The sequence below is a fragment of the Mustela nigripes genome, unplaced genomic scaffold (assembly GCF_022355385.1).
Source record: "Mustela nigripes isolate SB6536 unplaced genomic scaffold, MUSNIG.SB6536 HiC_scaffold_76, whole genome shotgun sequence".
Classification (NCBI taxonomy): Eukaryota; Metazoa; Chordata; class Mammalia; order Carnivora; family Mustelidae; genus Mustela; species Mustela nigripes.
The window spans coordinates 594,638-613,739 of NW_026739491.1; the positions used below are offsets into that span (position 1 = coordinate 594,638).

A 19,102-nucleotide genomic window follows, 5' to 3' on the forward strand; every position below is an offset into this window, starting at 1 on the left:
GGTCGTGCCCATCTGTGCGTTCCGTGAGTGTCAGTGGAACGCTGTCCTGCGCAGGCACTGCTCTTTGTGCTTGGGAAACCACAGCGAATCAGACAGAGCTCTGTCTTCGTGGAGATCCAGTTCTGTGGGAGGAAAATAGGTGCTCGATCAGGAAACAATAAATAACCAGAACAATTCCCAAAAATGAACGTTTGGTGAAGGAAAGCCTGGGGTGAGGGCATGTGATGAGGAATGGCTGGGAGGGAGACAGTGTTTACTTTGGGTAGGAAAGTCTGAAAAGTCCTCTCGAGAGTAGGTGCCATTTAAGCAGAGACTTGACTGATGAACTAGAACTAGCTTTCTGGAGAGCTGGGACGACATTCCAGGCAGAAGAAGGAGATGAGCAGTCACGATTCTAGAGCAGAAGGGCCACAGAAGTGTGGGAGAACGTGGCAAGAGGAGGTGGGGGGGAGCGGCTGGGCCCTTAGAGGATGCTGAGGACTTTGGCTCTTATTCTTCGTCAGCAGGAGCCCATTTTTGTTTCCTTTCAGGGGTAGAATAGTTCTTAAAGATTTTGGGGTGTTCCCCCTGAAAACTTATGTTGAAATCCTCACCCTTAGTAACCTTATTTGGAAATAGGATCTCTTTAGAGGTAACGAGTTAAAATGACGTCGTAAGGGTGGATCCTAATCCACTCAGACTGGTGTCCTCACGAAAAGGAGAAATTTGGCCACAGACCCAGACACATGCACAGAGGGAGGAAGGCCGAATGAAGAGAGAGGTTAGGCGTGATGCATCCGCAAGCCAAGGAATGCCCACGACTGACGGCCAGCCACTGAAGCCTGAGAGCAGCAAGGAAGGCCCTGAGAGGAGTCAGAGGGAGCGTGGCCCTACCCACACCTTCATTTCAGAGTTCTGGATTTCTGCTGTTATAAGCCACCTGGTGTGGTGACTTCATTAGAGTATCCCTAGCAAACTACCAAAGGGGGCGGGGGGCTTGTACACCACCTCTGCCCTGGGGAAAGCCACGGTGCATTGTCCCCGGCTCAGTGACATGTGGGCACTGGGGAAGCCCCCACATGCTGCAGCGTATGACCATACGACATATATGTGAGGGTAAATACGTGCTGAAGATAACATTAATTTAAAATACTTTTGTATATATGTATATATATGCACACATAAAATAGGATGCAGCCTGTTGGTTGATTTACCCTCAAACAGATCTTTCTCAGCTTAGCAGAGGCTTACCTGATAAAACTGTTGTGAATTAGGGCGCCTGGGTAGCCCACTCAGTTAAGCATCCAACTCTTGATTTTGGCTCAGGTCATGATCTCAGGGTTGTGAGATAAAGCCCCACGTCCAGCTCTGTGTGGAGTCTGCTTGTCCCTCTTCCTCTGCTCCCCACCCTGCTTGTGTGCTCTCTCTGTCTGTTTCTAAAATAAAGAAAATGTTAAAAAAAAAAAAAAATGCTCAGAACACTTACATTAGCCTATAGTTGGGCAAGATCATCTAACACAAAGGCTGTTTTATAATAATAAAGTATTAATTTACTATAAAGTAAATAATAAAGTATTTAAGAAAAATGAAGTATTTATATAATAAAGTATTAAATAATAAAGTATAATACTAAAGTATTTATTATTACAAATAATAAAGTACTTATAATAATAAAGTAATGTAAAGTACTTTATAATAATAAAATAATTTATTGAATCCTGAGAGCAAAAAACAGAAGAGTTGTTTGAGTAGAGGATGGTTTTAAGTGTACTGATCGTTGACCCTGGTGATTGCGGGCCTGACTCGGAGCTGCTACTCCCTGCTGGTGCCCCGCATCATGGGAGATGGCCCAGGAAAAGACCCAAATTCAAATTCAAAAATTCGAAGTAGCGTTCTACTGAACGCATATTGCTTTTTTACCATCGTAAAGTTGAAAAACCGTTAAGTTGAACTATTGTCAGTTAGGGACCACCTGTTCTCTAATATTCTATTAAGAATAGTCCTGTTAGAGACACTGTGTAAATAATGGTTTGGAAGGGCGAGCGTGGAAGCAAGGACACGAGTTAGAGGCCTGTTAACAACAGTCTAGGTGAGGGATGATGGTGGTTTGAGCTAGAGAGAGGGGCGGGAGAATTGGCCGGAGGTGGTCAGAAGTAGAGCCAGCAGGACCTGCTGATGGATGGGGTGTGGGGAAGAAGGAGAGGAGGGAATAAAGACTGACTTGTAGCTTTTTGGCTGGGGCAGTGGGGTAGATGATTTGGTGAGATGGAGAGGATTGAGAGAACAGCTTCTCCGGGGACAGGGACTCAAGAGTTATGTGTTGGACATGTTAAGTTTGAGATGCCCATTGTTTATCCCATTGAAGATATTAAGTAGTTGGTTTTCTCAGGAACACTCTAGGCCAAACAGATTCAGAGGTCAGTAGATTAGAGGAGGTATTTAAAAGTGATTGAAACTAGTTGAAATGACTCAGCTTGTTTAAAGAGAAGACTAGGGCACAGGATCGGACCCTCGGGAGCTCTCTTGTTCCGAGGCCTGGTAAAGGATGAGGAATCCTGCTTGCTGAGAAGTGGTACCGTGAAGAGCTGCTAAGCGGGCAGTACTCCGTAATGGCACAAACTTCCTCTTCTTTCAACTAAAGTTAGACTGACTTATACAGAAATACACGAGGAAAGATAATGGAAGTAACCCACCCCCAGTATACCAGATTCTGTTTCATAAAACAGTATCTAAGAGTCTTACCAAATAAGGAGATCAAGCTTTTGTTTCCAGTATGTTATAGATTATAGAATGAGATGCGTTCTCTATATGCGAGGCTTCTAAAAGGTTGTAAGCATGGCTGTGTGCTCCAGGGAATTAGGGTTTTAAAACTTTTTTTTTTTTTTAGAACAGACTTTCGGGGCACCTGGATAGTATAGTCAGTGAAGCATCTGACTCTTGGTTTCAGCTCAGGTCATGATCTCAGAGTCATGATATCAAGCCTCACATGGGGCGATGCTCTGGGTGTTGAGTTTAAGACTTGCCCTCTGCCCCTCCCCACCTCTTGCTCACTCCCTCACTTTCTAAATAAATAAATAAATAAATAAATCTTTACAAACAGAGACGAAGTTTTCAGAATTACCAGACTTACTATAAATGAGGACAGTCTGTTGAGCGTCTCTGCCTTCGGCTCAGGTCATGATCCCAGCATTCTGGGATCTAGCCCCTTGTCAGGCTCCCTGCTCAGCGGGGAGTCTCCTCCTCCCTGTCCCCTCGCCCCTACAGCCCCATTTGTGGGCTTGTTCTCTCTCTCTAATGAAAAAATCTTCAAAAAAAAAAATACATGAGGACAGTTGAGTTATAGGGGTCCATTTGTTCTTCGTGTGTGCGCATGAAGAATGGCACCTGTTTCCTTCCTCTTTTGTTAGGGGATTCCCTACTTTGTTCCAAATAAGTGAGTTATTACTACGTGACTTAAAATTGCCCAGCAATGGTAGGAGGATTTGGAGGAAATTAGAGCCCATACATACCTTCGAATATTGGTAGAATAGCCCTTTCTGAAGACCTCTTCAGAAGCCCATTCCAACCTTAGCTGGTGAGGATCTGGCTCTGGGAGTCCTTCTGTACCATTTGGGTGATGCAGCACTGGGTTTGCTCGCTGTCTGAACTGGATGTGTTTCTCTCTCAGGTCTGGCGGGAGTTTCCTGACCGTCTGGTGGGTTACCCCGGTCGTCTGCACCTCTGGGACCACGAGATGAGTAAGTGGAAGTACGAGTCTGAGTGGACCAATGAGGTGTCCATGGTGCTCACGGGGGCAGCTTTTTATCACAAGGTAAGGTGGGGGGCAGGCTGGGCAAGTGGGTCTGAGGTGACAACACTGCACACACGATGCTTGTTCTGTGTGGCCCAGTTGAATTTCTGCTGAGTTCAGGAAAAATGTCCTCCTCAGAGGGCCTCCAGACGCCACGCTGTCGTGTGTGTCAACTCCACTTCAGTTAAAAAAGGAAGAAAGAAAGGCTATGTTGTATGATTTTTTTAAAGTTATTTTTCTTATTATACAAATACTGCATGCTCATAATAGAAAATATGGAAAATTCATAACAAATGTTATCATATAAGACACACACATACACGAAAGTCACTCGTAATCCAATCCCTTACAGATAACCATCGTTATTGTATAGATGTTTTCTCCAGTTTGCCTTTTATTTACTTATTCACGTAGACCGTTGTAAATATCCTCATTAGCTTGATTTTTGTACATATTATGAGTTATTAACATCAGCATTCCTTCATCACATAATTGCTAATATGCTATCGTACCAGTACCCATAAATTATGTGTAACTATTCTTCTAGCTCTGGATATTTAGATAGCCTCAGATTTTTGGGGCAATTTTAGATAATGCTTAATAGCTAATGCTTTAGTAGCAATTAGTATCTGTTTTCACAACTGTTTATACGTGTGATCGTTATGATAGATTTCTACAAGTGGAATCATAGCAAAGGGAATGAACGTTTGGGGGAGGTTTTAAGATATATATATATATATGTCTATTGTTTTCAGTATTGTTTGCCCCAATTTATCTTCCCACCAACAAAATATAAAACTATCTTACTATAACCCCACTTGCATGAAATATGTAGAAAGGGAAAACGAGACTGAGCTGTTTTGAAAGGTGAAAAGGGATCTTACTGTTTTCACTCTGATTGCACTACTGTGGTTGAGATTCCTTTTGTGTCTTTTATATTTCTTCTGAGAATGGTCCCTTCACGTTTGTGACTTTTTTATTAGGGAGAGGTTGAAAGAGGATGCTTGGGACTTTAGAATATTCAGGTTGAAAGTAGAGCACCGCTGGGAGTGTGGGGTTGACTTGAACCGTGATACCTGCTCCGTCGTCAGCAGCAGCCCGAGCTGCTGCCATTAGGAGTGTCCTGCACGTCTCTGGCCACCCCAGGGCCATTCAAGGAGCGGAGCTATGGGACAGTGATGGCATGTTGCTTTCTCAGCCCTGCTGTTTGTTTTTCAGGGTTCTCAGTCCAGAAATGGGCTTTGTTCTTAGCAATAATTAAATAAGTAAAGTGAGGCTTATAATTCGTGGGGTTTATGATCATTCACTTGTACACTGGCTCCCCCACCAATGAATTTCTACACTATCTCATACATGTAGAGCTTCAGAACTGTGGCAGCTTCAGAATTGCCTTATTTTGGGGCTCGGTGGGTTGAGCGTCTGTCTCTTGATTTCGGCTTGGGTCACGATCTTAGGGTCCTGGGTTCAAGCTATGCATAGGCTCCGCACTCAGCTCTGCTCCAAGCCTTGCTTGTCCCTCTCCCTCTCCCTCAGCCCCTCCCCCTCCTTACACGTGCATGCGCGCACACACACACAATCTGTCTAAAATAAACAAATCTTTGGAAAAAAAACCCAGAATTGCCTCATTTTGTATTTTACTTCAAAAAGCGCATACCTGGGGTGCCTGGGTGGCTCAGTGGGTTAAGCCTCTGCCTTCAGCTCAGGTCACAATCCCAGGGTCCTGGGATCGAGCCCTGCATTGGGCTCTCTGCTCAGCGGGGAGCCTGCTTCCTCCTCTCTCTCTGCCTGCCTCTCTGCCTACCTCAAATAAATAAATAAAATCTTTAAAAAAAAAAAAAAAGTGCACACCTTTGCAGGTCAGTATACCGGGAGGTTCTCTCTGTTTCTGTTTGCAGTCTGTAGGCAGAACGTAGAGCCCAGGATTGAGCGCTGTGCCTCCAGAAGAACCGAGTAGAGATCCGTGTGTAGTGTGTCTCTGACTGATATTTTATTTATTAAACATATGATATATGAGTCCAAATGGCCTGCATCCTACAAGGGCTTCACTCTCTGTCTCTCCTCTGCTTACAATAGGTGATTTTTAAAAGAATGACAGTGTGAAAGATTCTTGGTCATCTGAGCAAAAAAAGCATTCTAATAGTTCTTACAGCCTTGTAATTAATCTTACAACAGAATGCTTGTCCTCATGATTAAACAGAATCATGTCCCCATGATTAAATTGTCCTTCGATTGTTAACCACGGGGCACCGGTGTTTCACTCTTTTTTCTTTTTGTCTCACCTGACAGTATTTTAATTACCTGTATACCTATAAAATGCCCGGCGACATCAAGAACTGGGTGGACGCTCATATGAACTGTGAAGACATTGCCATGAATTTCCTGGTGGCTAACGTCACAGGGAAAGCTGTTATCAAGGTAAGACATCCCGGTCCAGCTCTGCCACCAACTGCGTGATCTCGCGTAAGTTTTTGTTTCTCTGAGCCTGAGACATTCTCATGAATGTAAATGAAGCTTTGGATTATGTGAACTTCAAGCTCCTTCTAGCTTTCAGATTCTGTGATTGATGCAATCACATTATAACATTAAAGCTAGGCTTTGAAAATTTAAACGTTTTCTTTTTTTATGTGGTTTATTTTTTTTTTATATATATTATTTATTCATTTATTTGACAGAGAGAGACAGCAGAGAGGGTACACAAGTGGGAGGAGTAGGAGAAGGAGAAGCTGGCTCCCCACTGAGCAGGGAGCCCGAGGCAGGGCTCCATCCCAGGACTCTGGGGTCATGACTGAGCCGAAGGCAGTCGCTTAACCAACTGAGCCCCCCAGGCACCTTTATGGTTTCTTTGTTACAGTTTCTAATATCCAGTATTAGAGATAAAGGCTGGGGTGGTCAGTCTACCAATTATGTTTTTAAAAACCTTCAATTGTATTCTCAAATCTGATTTGGAATCTAAATCTGTTAATTAAAGAATGCAACTTACAGCTCTCTCAGGGTGGCTGGGTTTTATTTTTAAAGATATTGAGAAGATAATACACCCTGTCCAGTTACAACTGTAGTTTTTCTAAATATTGTTCTAAATACCAGTTTTTTTGAAACTACCTTTCCCATAACAAATTAAAAGCTGAGAGTACGTAAGAATCACATGGGGATCTCTGTATCTGTAATGTCTCTGTATCTGTAGTGTCTATTCCTGAAACACAGATTTTGCTCAATCCAGATTGCCAGATACAAAGAGAGTTTACATCTTTTTTATGAGTGGAATTGTCGTGACCCTGTTTCCTTCTGGATTAGAATTCCATAGAAAAATAGGCAATGCTTCTAGGCCAGATTCCTGTACTGGAGTCTTCCCATACTGAAGCTTACACTAGACGTGTGGTATGGCATCCCTGGTGATTGTTCGTGCTATAAGTTGATGGGAGAAGCTGGATTAAACCAAAGTGACTAAGGAAAGAGGAAGAGTCCTCATCTGTGCTCTGTGACCTTGGTCCGGGCCTTCCCCTCCCCCAGCCCTCTGACGCCGTCAGCGCTCACCGCAAGAAAAAGCATGTAAATCAGAAAACTAATTTTAAAAGAACTCCTCTTATCTCCAAAATTGCTTTTTGATGTGCTTCAAGATATTTTTAGCTGTGCCTGCTTACTCTGTGAAGTCATTCCACCATCTGTGTGCTGTTCTCCTTCCCCCAACCCCCATCTCACTACTGTTTACTTAGCTTCACTAGGTTAGAATAATAGTCTCCCTGGGTTTGCTAAGAAAATCATTAGCTGTTGAAGGTTTGGGAGCGCAGGAGGGAAAGGCAGGGAAAAGAATTCAGATGGTGAGGGGGACCATTGGGTTTTTTCCCTGATCAGAGGGAATTGCAAAATAACCTGGCATCTTCAAGACCATGGCGCTGCTCAGAGTGCTTGCCTTTAGCTGGAAGAGGGAAAATGAGTGCCTGTTGGAACTAAGGTTACGGTGAAAGTTATGGGAAGCTGTATTTCATCGCCCTTATGGCTGCAAGAACAAATGGTGTTTATACAAGGACCTTGGCAGTGAGAAAACAGTCATTAAACAGGAATTAAGGAGCTTGTCATCACCACTTCTTTCCAGTTACAGAAGGCAAAAGCCCTCCAAGCCTTTTTTATTGGGCCCTTGTGAGTTCTGCTGTTGGCCAAGCCAGACAGAATTGAATGGAAGAACGGTGAGGTGTGTGTGTGTGTGTGTGTGTGTGTGTGTGTGTGCGCGCGCGCGCGAGCCCACAACGGGCGTAAGTGTGCATGTGGAGGGAGGAGGCAGCTTGGCTTACAGAGCAGAAGCACGCACGGTGGTGTCACAAGCATGATTTTCTTGTCCTTGGCACTGACAACCAGGTGTATTTGTGTCCTTCCCTGGCAGGTAACTCCGCGAAAGAAATTCAAGTGTCCTGAGTGCACAGCCATTGATGGGCTTTCACTTGACCAGACGCACATGGTGGAGAGGTGAGTGAGCCTCTAACCAGAAGTCTGCCTTAGCCTCTGATCCCCATTTCCTGCTTTGGGCCTGTTTATGGGACTTGCTGGAGATATAAGGACAGCAGCTGGTAGCCATACTCACCTCCTTTGGCACTGTGGGAATTGGGTTAGTTCAAGCCCAGGTCACCCAAAGAATTAATTTGGAATGCTCCTCACTCAATTTGTAATGGCTGGAAGGGTCTTAAAAATATAGCTGGCCTTAAGCTCCAGGAGTCAGGTTCTCCATGTGGATGAAGCCGTTAACCGTCCACAGTCATTTGATTGGAAGCTAGTTAATTCCAAGAAAGTACTAGACTGTTTTGCAGGATGCTCCATGTGACAGTAAAGGTTTCATTAGGAAGAATTAAACCAGACCCAGAGACAATTTACCTTTGCTGACCAAAACACCTACCAAGAACAGAATTGAAAGCAGAGCTCTTTCCATTACAGAGAGAGAGAGAGAGAGAGGTGAGCAAGGCAGCCCTGAGATACTCCTATTATTTCAATTTGGTCAGTTACTCAACAAGCACACTTTGTGTGGAATGTGATACTGAACCCTGTAAGTGAGCATAAAACATATGGGAGGTCTATGTCTTCCCACAGGACTGTTTTAATCTTGGAGTAGGCCTCATCCTTCCCTCTTGTAACGCAAAGGTCCCCAAGCTTGGTATCTTCCTAATCAAACCTAATTCTCCCAGAAGGCAGCTCCGTACATGAGACAGCAAGCTCGGACATCCAGTGACACTGTTGTCAAGCACTCAGAGAGTGTTAGAGTGGTCCTTACAGAATAAGATACTGAGTCAGGTTTCCACAGGCTTATTGGATCTTCTTGGAGCGTCCATTTCTGGGGTCTCAGCCACGTTCAAGTCCTTAAAGCCTGGAGGGTTTTTTTGTACAAAAAGTTGTTTCACTTGGTCTAGATTCTTCTATGAGTCTTTCCTCCTTCTTATTTCTTATTCTTACCCTCTAAAGAATCCTTTACTCTTTCATATATAAATATCTTACCCAAAAGACATGATTTCTATCGGCTGTCAGTGCGAAATAATATGTAATTTGGGAACTATCTGTCACAGTATCATAGGAATTACACAGTCAAGGGCAGTGATATTAACTGTCACAGCTCATCTAGAAGAGACATCAGTTACAGTCATATTGGACTACATGAAATTATTATTAAACCTACCTCCGTTCTGCATGTTTGGGAGAATTCATAGCATTAAGCAATTGGGTAATTGATTGGGCTTAGTTAAAATGGTGAGGTTCTAAGGTATAAGATAGGAATTTAGGGTGAAAGGTTGGCCTGATGATGGCCTTGCGGTTCATGCTAAGGCTAAACAACTCCTCTAGCACCCCTGACATAACAAATATAAAGAGACTTAACATGCGGCGAGAGAGATGTAATTTAGATAGAATTATTATTAAACACTGCAGAAAGTAACTGAGAGGGATGTGGGGGCTTCTCTTGGAAATAGACTTTTGAAAATAGAATAGGCGACTGCCCAGATGTTGTGAGGCTTGAATCAGATGCTGTCAGAGTTTATAATTAACCACAATAAATATGAATGCATGCACACACATGTGTGTAACAGTCTAAAGCTTCACGTGATAAGTGCCGTGAGGGAGACTCAGAGTGTTACCAGTGATCAGAGGAAAGAGAAGCAACTTCTTGCTAGGTTGATTACTAGGAATGATTTTGCAAAAGGTGACACCTGAAGTCAGCCTTCAGAGATCACTAGGATCACCGAGCAAAAAGAGGCAATCCCAGGCAGGGGAGACAGGGTGGCCAAAGGTTTCAGTCAGAGGGTGAAGGCGTATCTGGCAAGCAGTTTGGGTCTGGGCTGGCTAGAGTGTAGAACTCTGGCCTGATGCTGCCAGGCCCTAAAGGAGTGCCCACTAAAGGAGTCTGAACTTGTTCTTCAGGCTCCAATATGCCCCTGAAGGTGTTTGAGCAGGGCAGTGTGGTCTAAGTATTGTTTTGAGATTCTTCTGGAAGTAGTGCCCAGAATGGAATGAAGGTGAAGAAATTGAAGAAAGCCCATTTGGAAAGCTTGAAATAAGTTGAGTGTGGAAGGAAGGGATGGATTAAATTCCGAGACATGGGTTTGTGTTTCTCCCCAAAGGAAGATATGCTAGAACTAGAGGTTATAGGGAAGGAATTGACAGAGGGAGCTTAGATCTCAAGTTAGGAAGAAATGATAGTGCCGTCCGTGGTGTGAATGATACAGTTGGGAGGAGACTGCGGTTCACGAGGAGGGAGTGTGGACGAGTGTGGATGGTTGTACCTTCAGCAGTGTAAGTCATGAGGCAGGCAGAGATTCGAATTGCGGGTCGGAGAGCAGTAAGAGGGGGAAAGATCGGGTCTTGCCCTCTGTGTGTGCAGATACAGATAGAGAGCAAACACCTGGAAACGTGCAGCTAGAGCTTCAGGAAGATGATGAAAACAAGAGTAGATACTGGAAAGACATCTGCCCAGAGATGGCCATTGACTGGAGAAAAGGCAATGGCAGAATCTTGAGAAACTGACATTTAGGAGACAGAAAGAGGAACTGAAGAGAAGGCAGGAGCGAAGCAGTGTCTACGGTGCACAGAAGCAAGGGAGGAGCACGCAACATGCAGCCTGGGAAAGAGGGCTTTGAGCTAAATGCTCAGTGGTGACTTTGAAAAAAAATAATGCCATAAAGTGATGGGGCTTAAGGGTTATGGCGTGTGAGTCTGTTTGGGGAAGTGGAGTTAGTGAATGTAGAGTACCCTTTTGAGAAACTCGATAGGGAACAGAGGAAATCAATCTTGAAATCAGAAACTGGGAGCAAAACTATTTGGATTAAAGATTGAATCACTAAATTATTAAATGAGGCACTTAGGTCGGGAGGGAGGAAGGCATGATTTAAGCCATCCTGGGTAGACCAAGAGATGGAGTTACAACTGTAGAATTGTTCATTTGTTGGGGTTTTTTAAAAAACAGTTTCCTTTGCAGAATTCACAGTTTGCACAAAACAGCAAAAGAAGTTAACCAGTCTGCAAGCTACGACCTTGTGTTAGGTTTTATGGTTTAATAAGCTTATTTATTCTTATATTTGGGGTCTCGGAGCAGAAATCTCGGTTGTGTAGGAGCATAGCTTTTACTGCCCAGCATCCATTTCCAGGATCTGCTGTCAATGCTTTAAGAACCAGAAAGACAAAAGTCTTTGTAACTGTCCATTTTGACCAGTCGTTTCACCAAGTTAAGGCAATATGGCAGAGAGCAGTGATCTGAAGAAAGAGCATTCTATTTTGATTCAGGCCCATCTTTGTTCAAATTATGGGTTTGCCACTTAGTAGCTGACTTAACAAAATTGATTTGCCTTATCCTGAATTCCAGTCTTTTCGTCTCCTAAAATAGGTATATTAATACCTATCAAATTACAGTGTCCATTCATGGGTTCAACAAATCCCTATTGAGCATCTTTGTACCAAACACTGTGTTTTGTCCTGGAGATGATTGCAGTAATAACACTGGAAAGCCTGTAACCTGGTGCCGGGCCACATCCATCTCCTTCCCAGTTTCCCCAGCATTTGTCCCCAGGGCTCCAGGTTACTTTAGGTAATTGGATGTGTTTACAAGGAAAACAGAAAACCGGGAGTCCTTCTCCTGCAGACGCTTCCAGCACTTCAGAGGAAGACAGTGGTTCTTAGTCCACTCGTACTAGATTAGAAAACCAACCCAGGGGAGCATTGACTGAATGGACCACTGACAGGACAGCTCAGGTGAGCCACTGGCAAGCGACCAGCCTCACCACCTGCCCCAGCCTGCGGCCCAACCCAGAGCCCCTGTGTGAGAAGAAAGTAGGGAACTACTGTTCGTACCTGGCTGGGGAGTTAGGAACCTTTACCACTCCGTGGCCCACAGCTTCCCCAGGTCAGGCTGTGTGGAGAGAAAGAAGCACTCACTAGGACTGGGTTAGCCAGGGGCAGCTGTCAGCAAGTCAGCTGGCCTGCGCCCCAGTGGCCTCTTGCCTGTGGCCCGGCCCTGTTGGCAGATCTAGTTACAGAGCAGACATTGTCCTCAGTGCTCTCTAGCGGGCTGTGGAGCCACTGTCCTCTGCCAAGAACCGTGGCCCTTCTTTAATACAAACTCACTGGTCCCTGTGCTGGGCACGGCTGGCCTTGGCTGGCCAGAGTCCACAGGCATGATGACTGGAAACTGGAAGAATCCATCCATGTTTATAGGCAGAAGGCCTGCCAAGAGTAAGACCTTGGAGAGACTGACTTTGTCTGCCACTGCCTTGACCCTATGCTTGGAGGAGAGGGAAGTCACTGTGCTCACTCAGTACCCCTTTGCAGAGACACCTCAGCCTTTCCCGGGGATCCCCTCGGACGCCCACCTCCTGAGTCTCACAGGACTGCCAGCAGGAGGGAAGGTCGTTACCCGTGAGTTACGGTAGTGTGAGGGAAAGCACAAAGGCTCTCTTGCCTGTGTAGACTGTGTTAGAGACCCAGCTCCAGCACTTGCCCATGTAGACCCGCATTAGAGACCCAGCTCCAGCACTTGCCCATGTAGACCCGCATTAGAGACCCAGGTCCAGCACTTGCCCGTGTAGATGTGCATTAGAGACCCAGGTCCAGCACTTGCCCGTGTAGACCTGCATTAGAGACCCAGCTCCAGCACTTGCCAGCTCTGGGGCTTCAGGCCTCAGCTTTAACTGCTCAGCCCCTAACAGGAAGCTCCTATAAACCAGCTCTTGGGGCTACCAAGGGGCCTGCTTCAATGAATCAGAGAAATGACATTTGTAAATTATCTGGCACATAATAGGTGCTCAGCAGTTCATTTCCAGCCCCTCCACTTGGACTTGGGAATTTTATTCACAAATAAATTCGTATCAGCTCATCATTAAGATTTTTTAGTCTCAGTAGCCAGACTTCCAGGCGTTGGTTCTGCCTCTTACTGTTAGGTGCCCTTTGGAGGTGTTACTCAGCTTCTCCATATCTCAGTCTTCCCAGTGTAAAATGTGAGTAACAGTAGGGTTGTTGGCATGATAGAGGGGGTTCCTCATCTCCGTAGCGCACTTGTAGCACAGCCTGGAGCCTCTGAGACCTCTTCGCTGTTGACTTACGGTGGTGGACACGGTGGTGGTAGCCAGAAGAGCTCCGAATGGAACGGTAACACATTGTTTTAGAAACGTAATGACCGAGAGGAAAGAACTGACGCCTGGCTCCTTATAAATTGGTTTCTTCCTAAAGCTCCAAAGACTCAAACACTTGTAGATGAAAATAATTTGAGACAAGGCTCCTGGAACCTCAGGACGGAAGAGACTTCTGGTCTGTGTCTTGAAATTCGGCCCCTCTTGGGTAAATGGTCCTGTCTGATTGGTTTGTTCTTACCGTAGCTCTCCGGTGCCTGGGCCTGACTTGAGGGGAGACAGTACTGACCTTTCCGAAATCCATCCTGGAGGTTGAAGCCACGTTCACGGGCTCGTTTCTCCCCTCTGGTCCGGATGCGTCCTGCCAGCTATCACACTCAGTGGGCCTGAGTGACCAGAACGATTTCCCACCAGTGTGCCTGGCCTGCTCCGCCCCGAGGAGGTTGCTCCGGGGATCCAGGGGTGATACGGAGAGGAGGACACGTCGTCTCCCCTCCCGCAGAGCTGCCAGGCTGTTCCATCACAGAGCCCGATGGCACTGCTCGCTCTGGCCTGGGATCGGCGGGCACGGACGGCAGCTCTCCGCTGGCCAGCAGTTCAGGGATTGTGCTCCTTAAATGCTGGTTGAGTGAGGGAAGGGTTTATTGTTCAGAGGTGAGGTTCCCCACCTGTTACCTTCTGCCTTCCACTGCTCCAGGTGTAAGGTCCTTCCCTCGGCCTTTTAAACTTCAGGAAGCTGGAGCTCAGATGCAGGACCCTTTACCCCTTCGCCTTCTCTTCAGCTGGCACGCAGGGGGTTAAGAATTGTTGGCAGTGATTCCACCTTGGTTTGAGGCCTGTGTGTACTGAGGGGGAAGAATGACTGGAATTTGAGGGGGAAGGGAAAAGATACTCTGACCTCTGCAGGCCCGTGGCCTCCAGACAGCACCCCCTGTTCACTTTCTCCCCCCTGAACAATGGTCACGGTCCCCCCAGATCACTTCTGCTGTCCACACCTTCTCACCCTTTTGTAAGAGCCCAGGATTTCTTGTGTTGATACTGAATAGTACTGAATAGTACGTGTTTTGCTTTCATCTGTCAGTCTCTTGAATATTTGCTCCATTTTCCTCACTCCTTGCCCACTCATCCATCACCTGCCTCTCTCCCCAAACCCCTCAGGTCTGAGTGCATCAACAAGTTTGCGTCCGTCTTTGGGACCATGCCTCTTAAGGTGGTGGAGCACCGGGCTGACCCAGTTCTCTACAAAGACGACTTTCCGGAGAAACTGAAGAGCTTCCCCAACATTGGCAGCTTATGAAGCGGGCCTGGCGGAGGTCTGAACGTTGAGCTTGGACGGGGAGAACACGGACGCCCCGGCGCTCTGCTACCAGAGTGTGGGGGCTCTCTGACTGACATGCTGGGCCGGCACACCCAGTCTGCTTCCTCAAGAACCGGAACCTGAAGAGAGTGTCGAAGCACCTTGAACAGTGCGTGCCTGCTTCTAGTGTTTCCTATGATCTCTGATGGCTTCTTGTTGAAAATGCCAAATGGAAGCCTTTATGGCACACTCTGGGCTTAAGTCCAGCTCAGGCTCCCCTCATTGGCGGTTCCAATAAGACAATCTGGGGGGAGGCGTCACGGACCCTAAGACTGCGGAGAAGACAAACCTACCAGCCATATTAGATGTGGGGACTCAACGTAGATCGCGCCCATATCTCACCTTTAACTATTTCAGATCAGTGAGGTTTTTAGGCAGAAAAGCCAAACCAAGAACTTGGTGCAAAATCCCGACATCTTCTTGGGATTTGACATCTGCCCCGGGACCGGGGGCGCTGGGCCCACCCTGGACAGAGCCCCCAGTGCTGGATTGGGATCCTGTAAGTTCCATGAACCATTCCTCTTTGGTTTGGCTTTTTGGTATGATTAAAATAATTTTTTATTCCTTTTTATACTATGTCTGAAATGTTGATTATTGGGAATCCCAGGAACGTTCTCTGTGTGTGTGTGTGTGTGTGTGTGTGTGTGTGCTGTTAACTCCATCTTCTGGTTACCTCCAGTCTACCGTCTGTGTCTGGGAGGGTATGTGGCCAGGAGGAGAATCTGGGGCCATGCGCGTCAAGTAAAAGATCCCCAAACTGTAAACATTCTGAGAGAAGATGCCTCCCAAAACCTCCAGAGGAATCTGTTTGCTTCTTGATTCGATCCAGTCAGTGTTTATAGGTCTTCTCAGGGAAAACAGCCTCCAAAGCCGTACCCCGAGCTGCTCTCACTAGTGCCCTGCTGTACACATCGAGGGAGCTGTGACCCTCGCCCCAAGGGGATGCCCAAATTTCCCTCATTCTTTTGGTGTAAACTGAACGTTAGCCAGGGAAGTTCTGGCTAATGTTAAATGCTCCTCCAACAACCGCTTTGCAATAGTTGCCGGGATATTTAAATCGTTCAATTTCAGCATTTAGTAATATTGCACATGTGTGAATTATACCTCTTTAAGCCCCGTTGATGAACAAATCTACTCTGGCAAATGTTAGATGTTATGGATTCGAAACAGATTTCTCTGGCTCTAATATTAAGATTAGCCACAGTTTGGGCTTTAGCCATAACATATGTCCCCAGAACACAGAATACATGACAATTTGCTTGGAATATGGTTGTAATTACCGAAACCTCGCTGTGTGCCCGTCAAAGTCACTCACCCACCACCCATTGTTCTCTCGAGTGACACGAAGGTGCAGAGTTACCCAGCTATAGCTTTGAAACCTATAGTTTGAACAAGAATCACTTCGTATGTCTTCCCATGGACTTCGAGAGGGCAAAGGAAACTTCAAGAAGCAGCCGAACCGAAAGGGGGAAGCACAAGAGTTTCATCTTCTTTCGCAGGGAGGAGTAAGAGCACTGGGCTGTTCTGGTGGGAGGGGCGAGATGCTATCCCCTCCCGTCCGTTCACCTTGCAGGTGCAGACACGGAAGCTGTGATTTGTCTGATGTGTTGCGTTCAAACACTGGTGCCTAAGAAATACTGTGGATTTGAATAACTACATTCCCACCAGTAGGGGACGTGGGAAGGTTTGTAATCTTGTATTTGTAATTGTGGGGATGCTAGGATGGAAACCAAGAGAAGGGGCATTGTGTTGTCACAGACGGTAAGTACTGCTGCCCTTGCTGGGGTTCCCTAACTTGCTTCCCAGGATTCAGGGTGGGTGGAGGGGCTGGGCCTCCCATTAAAATCCTTGCCGGCAGCCAAGGACGGCACGATGCTCTGATGCTCTACGTGTGTAATCCCCTCAGCCTCGCCCCGTCAGCTTTTCTGCTCTTTTTCATGTCCCTGGTGACATGTCACTGGGCCCACCGCCTTAGTGGCTGCCTTATAATCCATGCCTCCCTCTCTAAGGATAAAGGTTTTCTCTTTCCTTTTTAAAAATTTCATTAGCCTTTCGGTTTTGGAAGAGGAGCATTTCGATCCAAGATGGTTGGGAGCCCCAGGGGCTGTGTTGGTGTGACTTTATCACCTTCTTAGGGGAATCACTGGGCTTCTCGGGGCATGAAAACTCCATGCAAAAGGCACCTCACTACTCCTAGAAATATTGCGGGTTCAATCTGGTAACGTAGCATGGAACAGTTTCTGTTACTGAGTATTCTATCCCAGGCACTTGAAACTTCAATGTTTCCATCTCATGAGCAGGCAGGTGGTGCAGGCCACAAGGAGAAACCCGGCACGAGGGAACAGCCAGTGGTCAGGCTTCATGGGTTCTGAGGGGGCTGGGGACACCGGCCCCTTCCCTGTGTATCCCTGAGCTGCTCACAGCGAGCCTCACCCAAAAACTTGGGCCGAGATCATCTGCCCTTGGGATGCCACAGAGCCTGGTTTCAGAAGCGGAACAATAACGCTAATTAAAATGTCATGTGCTGGCCTACAGCAGACAACAGCTGGTTTTAGATTAAGAAATCTTTTTTAAGAAATTGCATCTTGCTGGCCTGCACAGAAGATGAACCTGAGCTGGGCCTGGCTCAGGCCTAGATGTGCACTGAGTCACTCGCCTTTGCCCCCAGGGACCTAACTGGGAGGAGCCCACTTGGAATGCCGGTTGGAAACCCTTTTTTGCTGGTTAACATTACGTACTTCTTGATAGCCTTATCTCGTGTGTGGTAGCAAGCCTTCCACATGTTCAGGCACGTCCCTGCCTCTCTAGGAAAACTGAAGAGGAAAATAACAACTGTTCTCAGAGTCTCTGGTTCTTTACCCGCTAATGATGCGATACTGTCTCTTCTCCGTACTCAGTGTCACCAAGTTCAGAGCTCCGACCACCTGGCTCCTCCGCCAGAGCCTTCCGTCCTTCCAGCTGTGCTGCCAGCTCGTGGTTTTCCAGGCTCATTTCTCCACTGCCTTTGGAAAGAAGTGAGCACCCTCCTGGCACGTGCTGTCCGGGACTGGGAGCCGGAAGGGGCAGGCGGCCTCTTTGCTGTCATTCGTTGAAGGAGCTGCCAATCACCCTGTGCCCCAGTGGCTGCCTGGGATGGTGGTCTCTGGCCGGAGTGTCCCTCCCACTGAAAGATGCAGGTTCCTAGCCGCAGGCTCTGGAGGTGTGATTGCCCGGGTAAAAGTCAAGACCGTTTGACGGAAGAAGTAACAAGTAGCTGAAGGCAGAGGCTGCTTGGGAAATGGCTCAGGTCTGGCGACCTTTCATGGCTAGCCAGTGAGAGGGTCCCGTGGGAGCCCCGCTGGGAGAGGTTTGGGCTGACAGCTGTCTCCCGACTGCCACCCATCCTGAGCCTGGTGGGTCTCCTTTGCTTCGGGGCCATTAGCTTCTTTGTGGGTAGGCTCCCTTTCCCATCTCGAGTGGCCCAGGTAGCCTGTGGCAGTGGCAGAAGCCACAGCAGGCCGCTCCCCAGGCCACCCTGGCATGGAGAGGTGGGGGGAGAGGGCGAAATTGGCCCCCAGATCTCAGCCACTTCCCAAGGAGCCATTCTGGCAGGGCTGCTCGCCATCCTGGAGGGCAGCTGCCATTCAGGAAGACTCTGGAAGCAACCTGAGCCTGCCGCAGGGCCTGCAGGTACATGAAGCCGGGGGCCTGTCTACTCACCTCAGCCCTGCTCCCTTCTAAGCCCTGGGGCTCCTGTCTGAGGCCACTGTGGGATACTCACCATTTTCTGAATATGATCAGGGATAGCCTGTGGCCCCATTGTGCCAACCAAGCATCATCTGACGGTCTGTGAACAGATTTCTTTGACCTCCTGGCCAGGACCCTACTTGCAATGTGAAGGTTTTCTCCTCTCTTTAGGCTGGGTGCATTCTGGGCCCGACCCACACCTCTCATCCACATTTGTCACTGTCAGACGGATGGGTCAGCAGGGGTTTCCATCTCGAGGCTCCGTGACTTCCACGTTCCTGGGGACAGGGTATGGGTCCGCACAGGCAACTTTGTGCCACGGCTTTTTCACATCAGGCTCACCCATGCTGACATTACAGGGGAGATGGGCAGAGTTGGGGCCCCCTCTCCCAACTTCCCAGGCCTCTCTCATTTTTAAGAAACAGTTGAGTCACCAGCATCTGTGTCTGGGCTTCTGTTTCCCCAAATTAACAATGTTTTGGGGAGTAGAGTTGTGTCTCTCATTCTGCTCCCAATGACGGCATTTCTTCCCAGTCCTGTTGAAGGGTATGGAGCTGTCAGGAGAAGACAAAGGGAAGGATGCGTGCGTGGCTCCCGAGAGCTATGAGGCAGCTGTGTCTGCTAGACGTTTCTCAGCAAAGCTCCATCTTGCCTGCAAGCTCT

The 19,102-nt window shown here is 47.2% G+C and overlaps 1 protein-coding gene across 1 annotated transcript in view; it reads left to right on the forward strand.

Annotated features, from left to right (window-relative positions):
- LOC132008192 (exostosin-2) overlaps positions 1-15,284 on the forward strand; it is a 140,383-nt gene extending 125,099 nt beyond the window's left edge. The window contains exons 11-14 of the mRNA XM_059386606.1: positions 3,647-3,790; positions 6,056-6,184; positions 8,145-8,227; positions 14,515-15,284. Of these exons, the coding sequence (XP_059242589.1) occupies positions 3,647-3,790; positions 6,056-6,184; positions 8,145-8,227; positions 14,515-14,653 (495 nt within the window). The 3' untranslated portion in view covers positions 14,654-15,284. The remainder of the gene's footprint in view (positions 1-3,646; positions 3,791-6,055; positions 6,185-8,144; positions 8,228-14,514) is intronic.
- Positions 15,285-19,102: the final 3,818 nt, after the last annotated feature.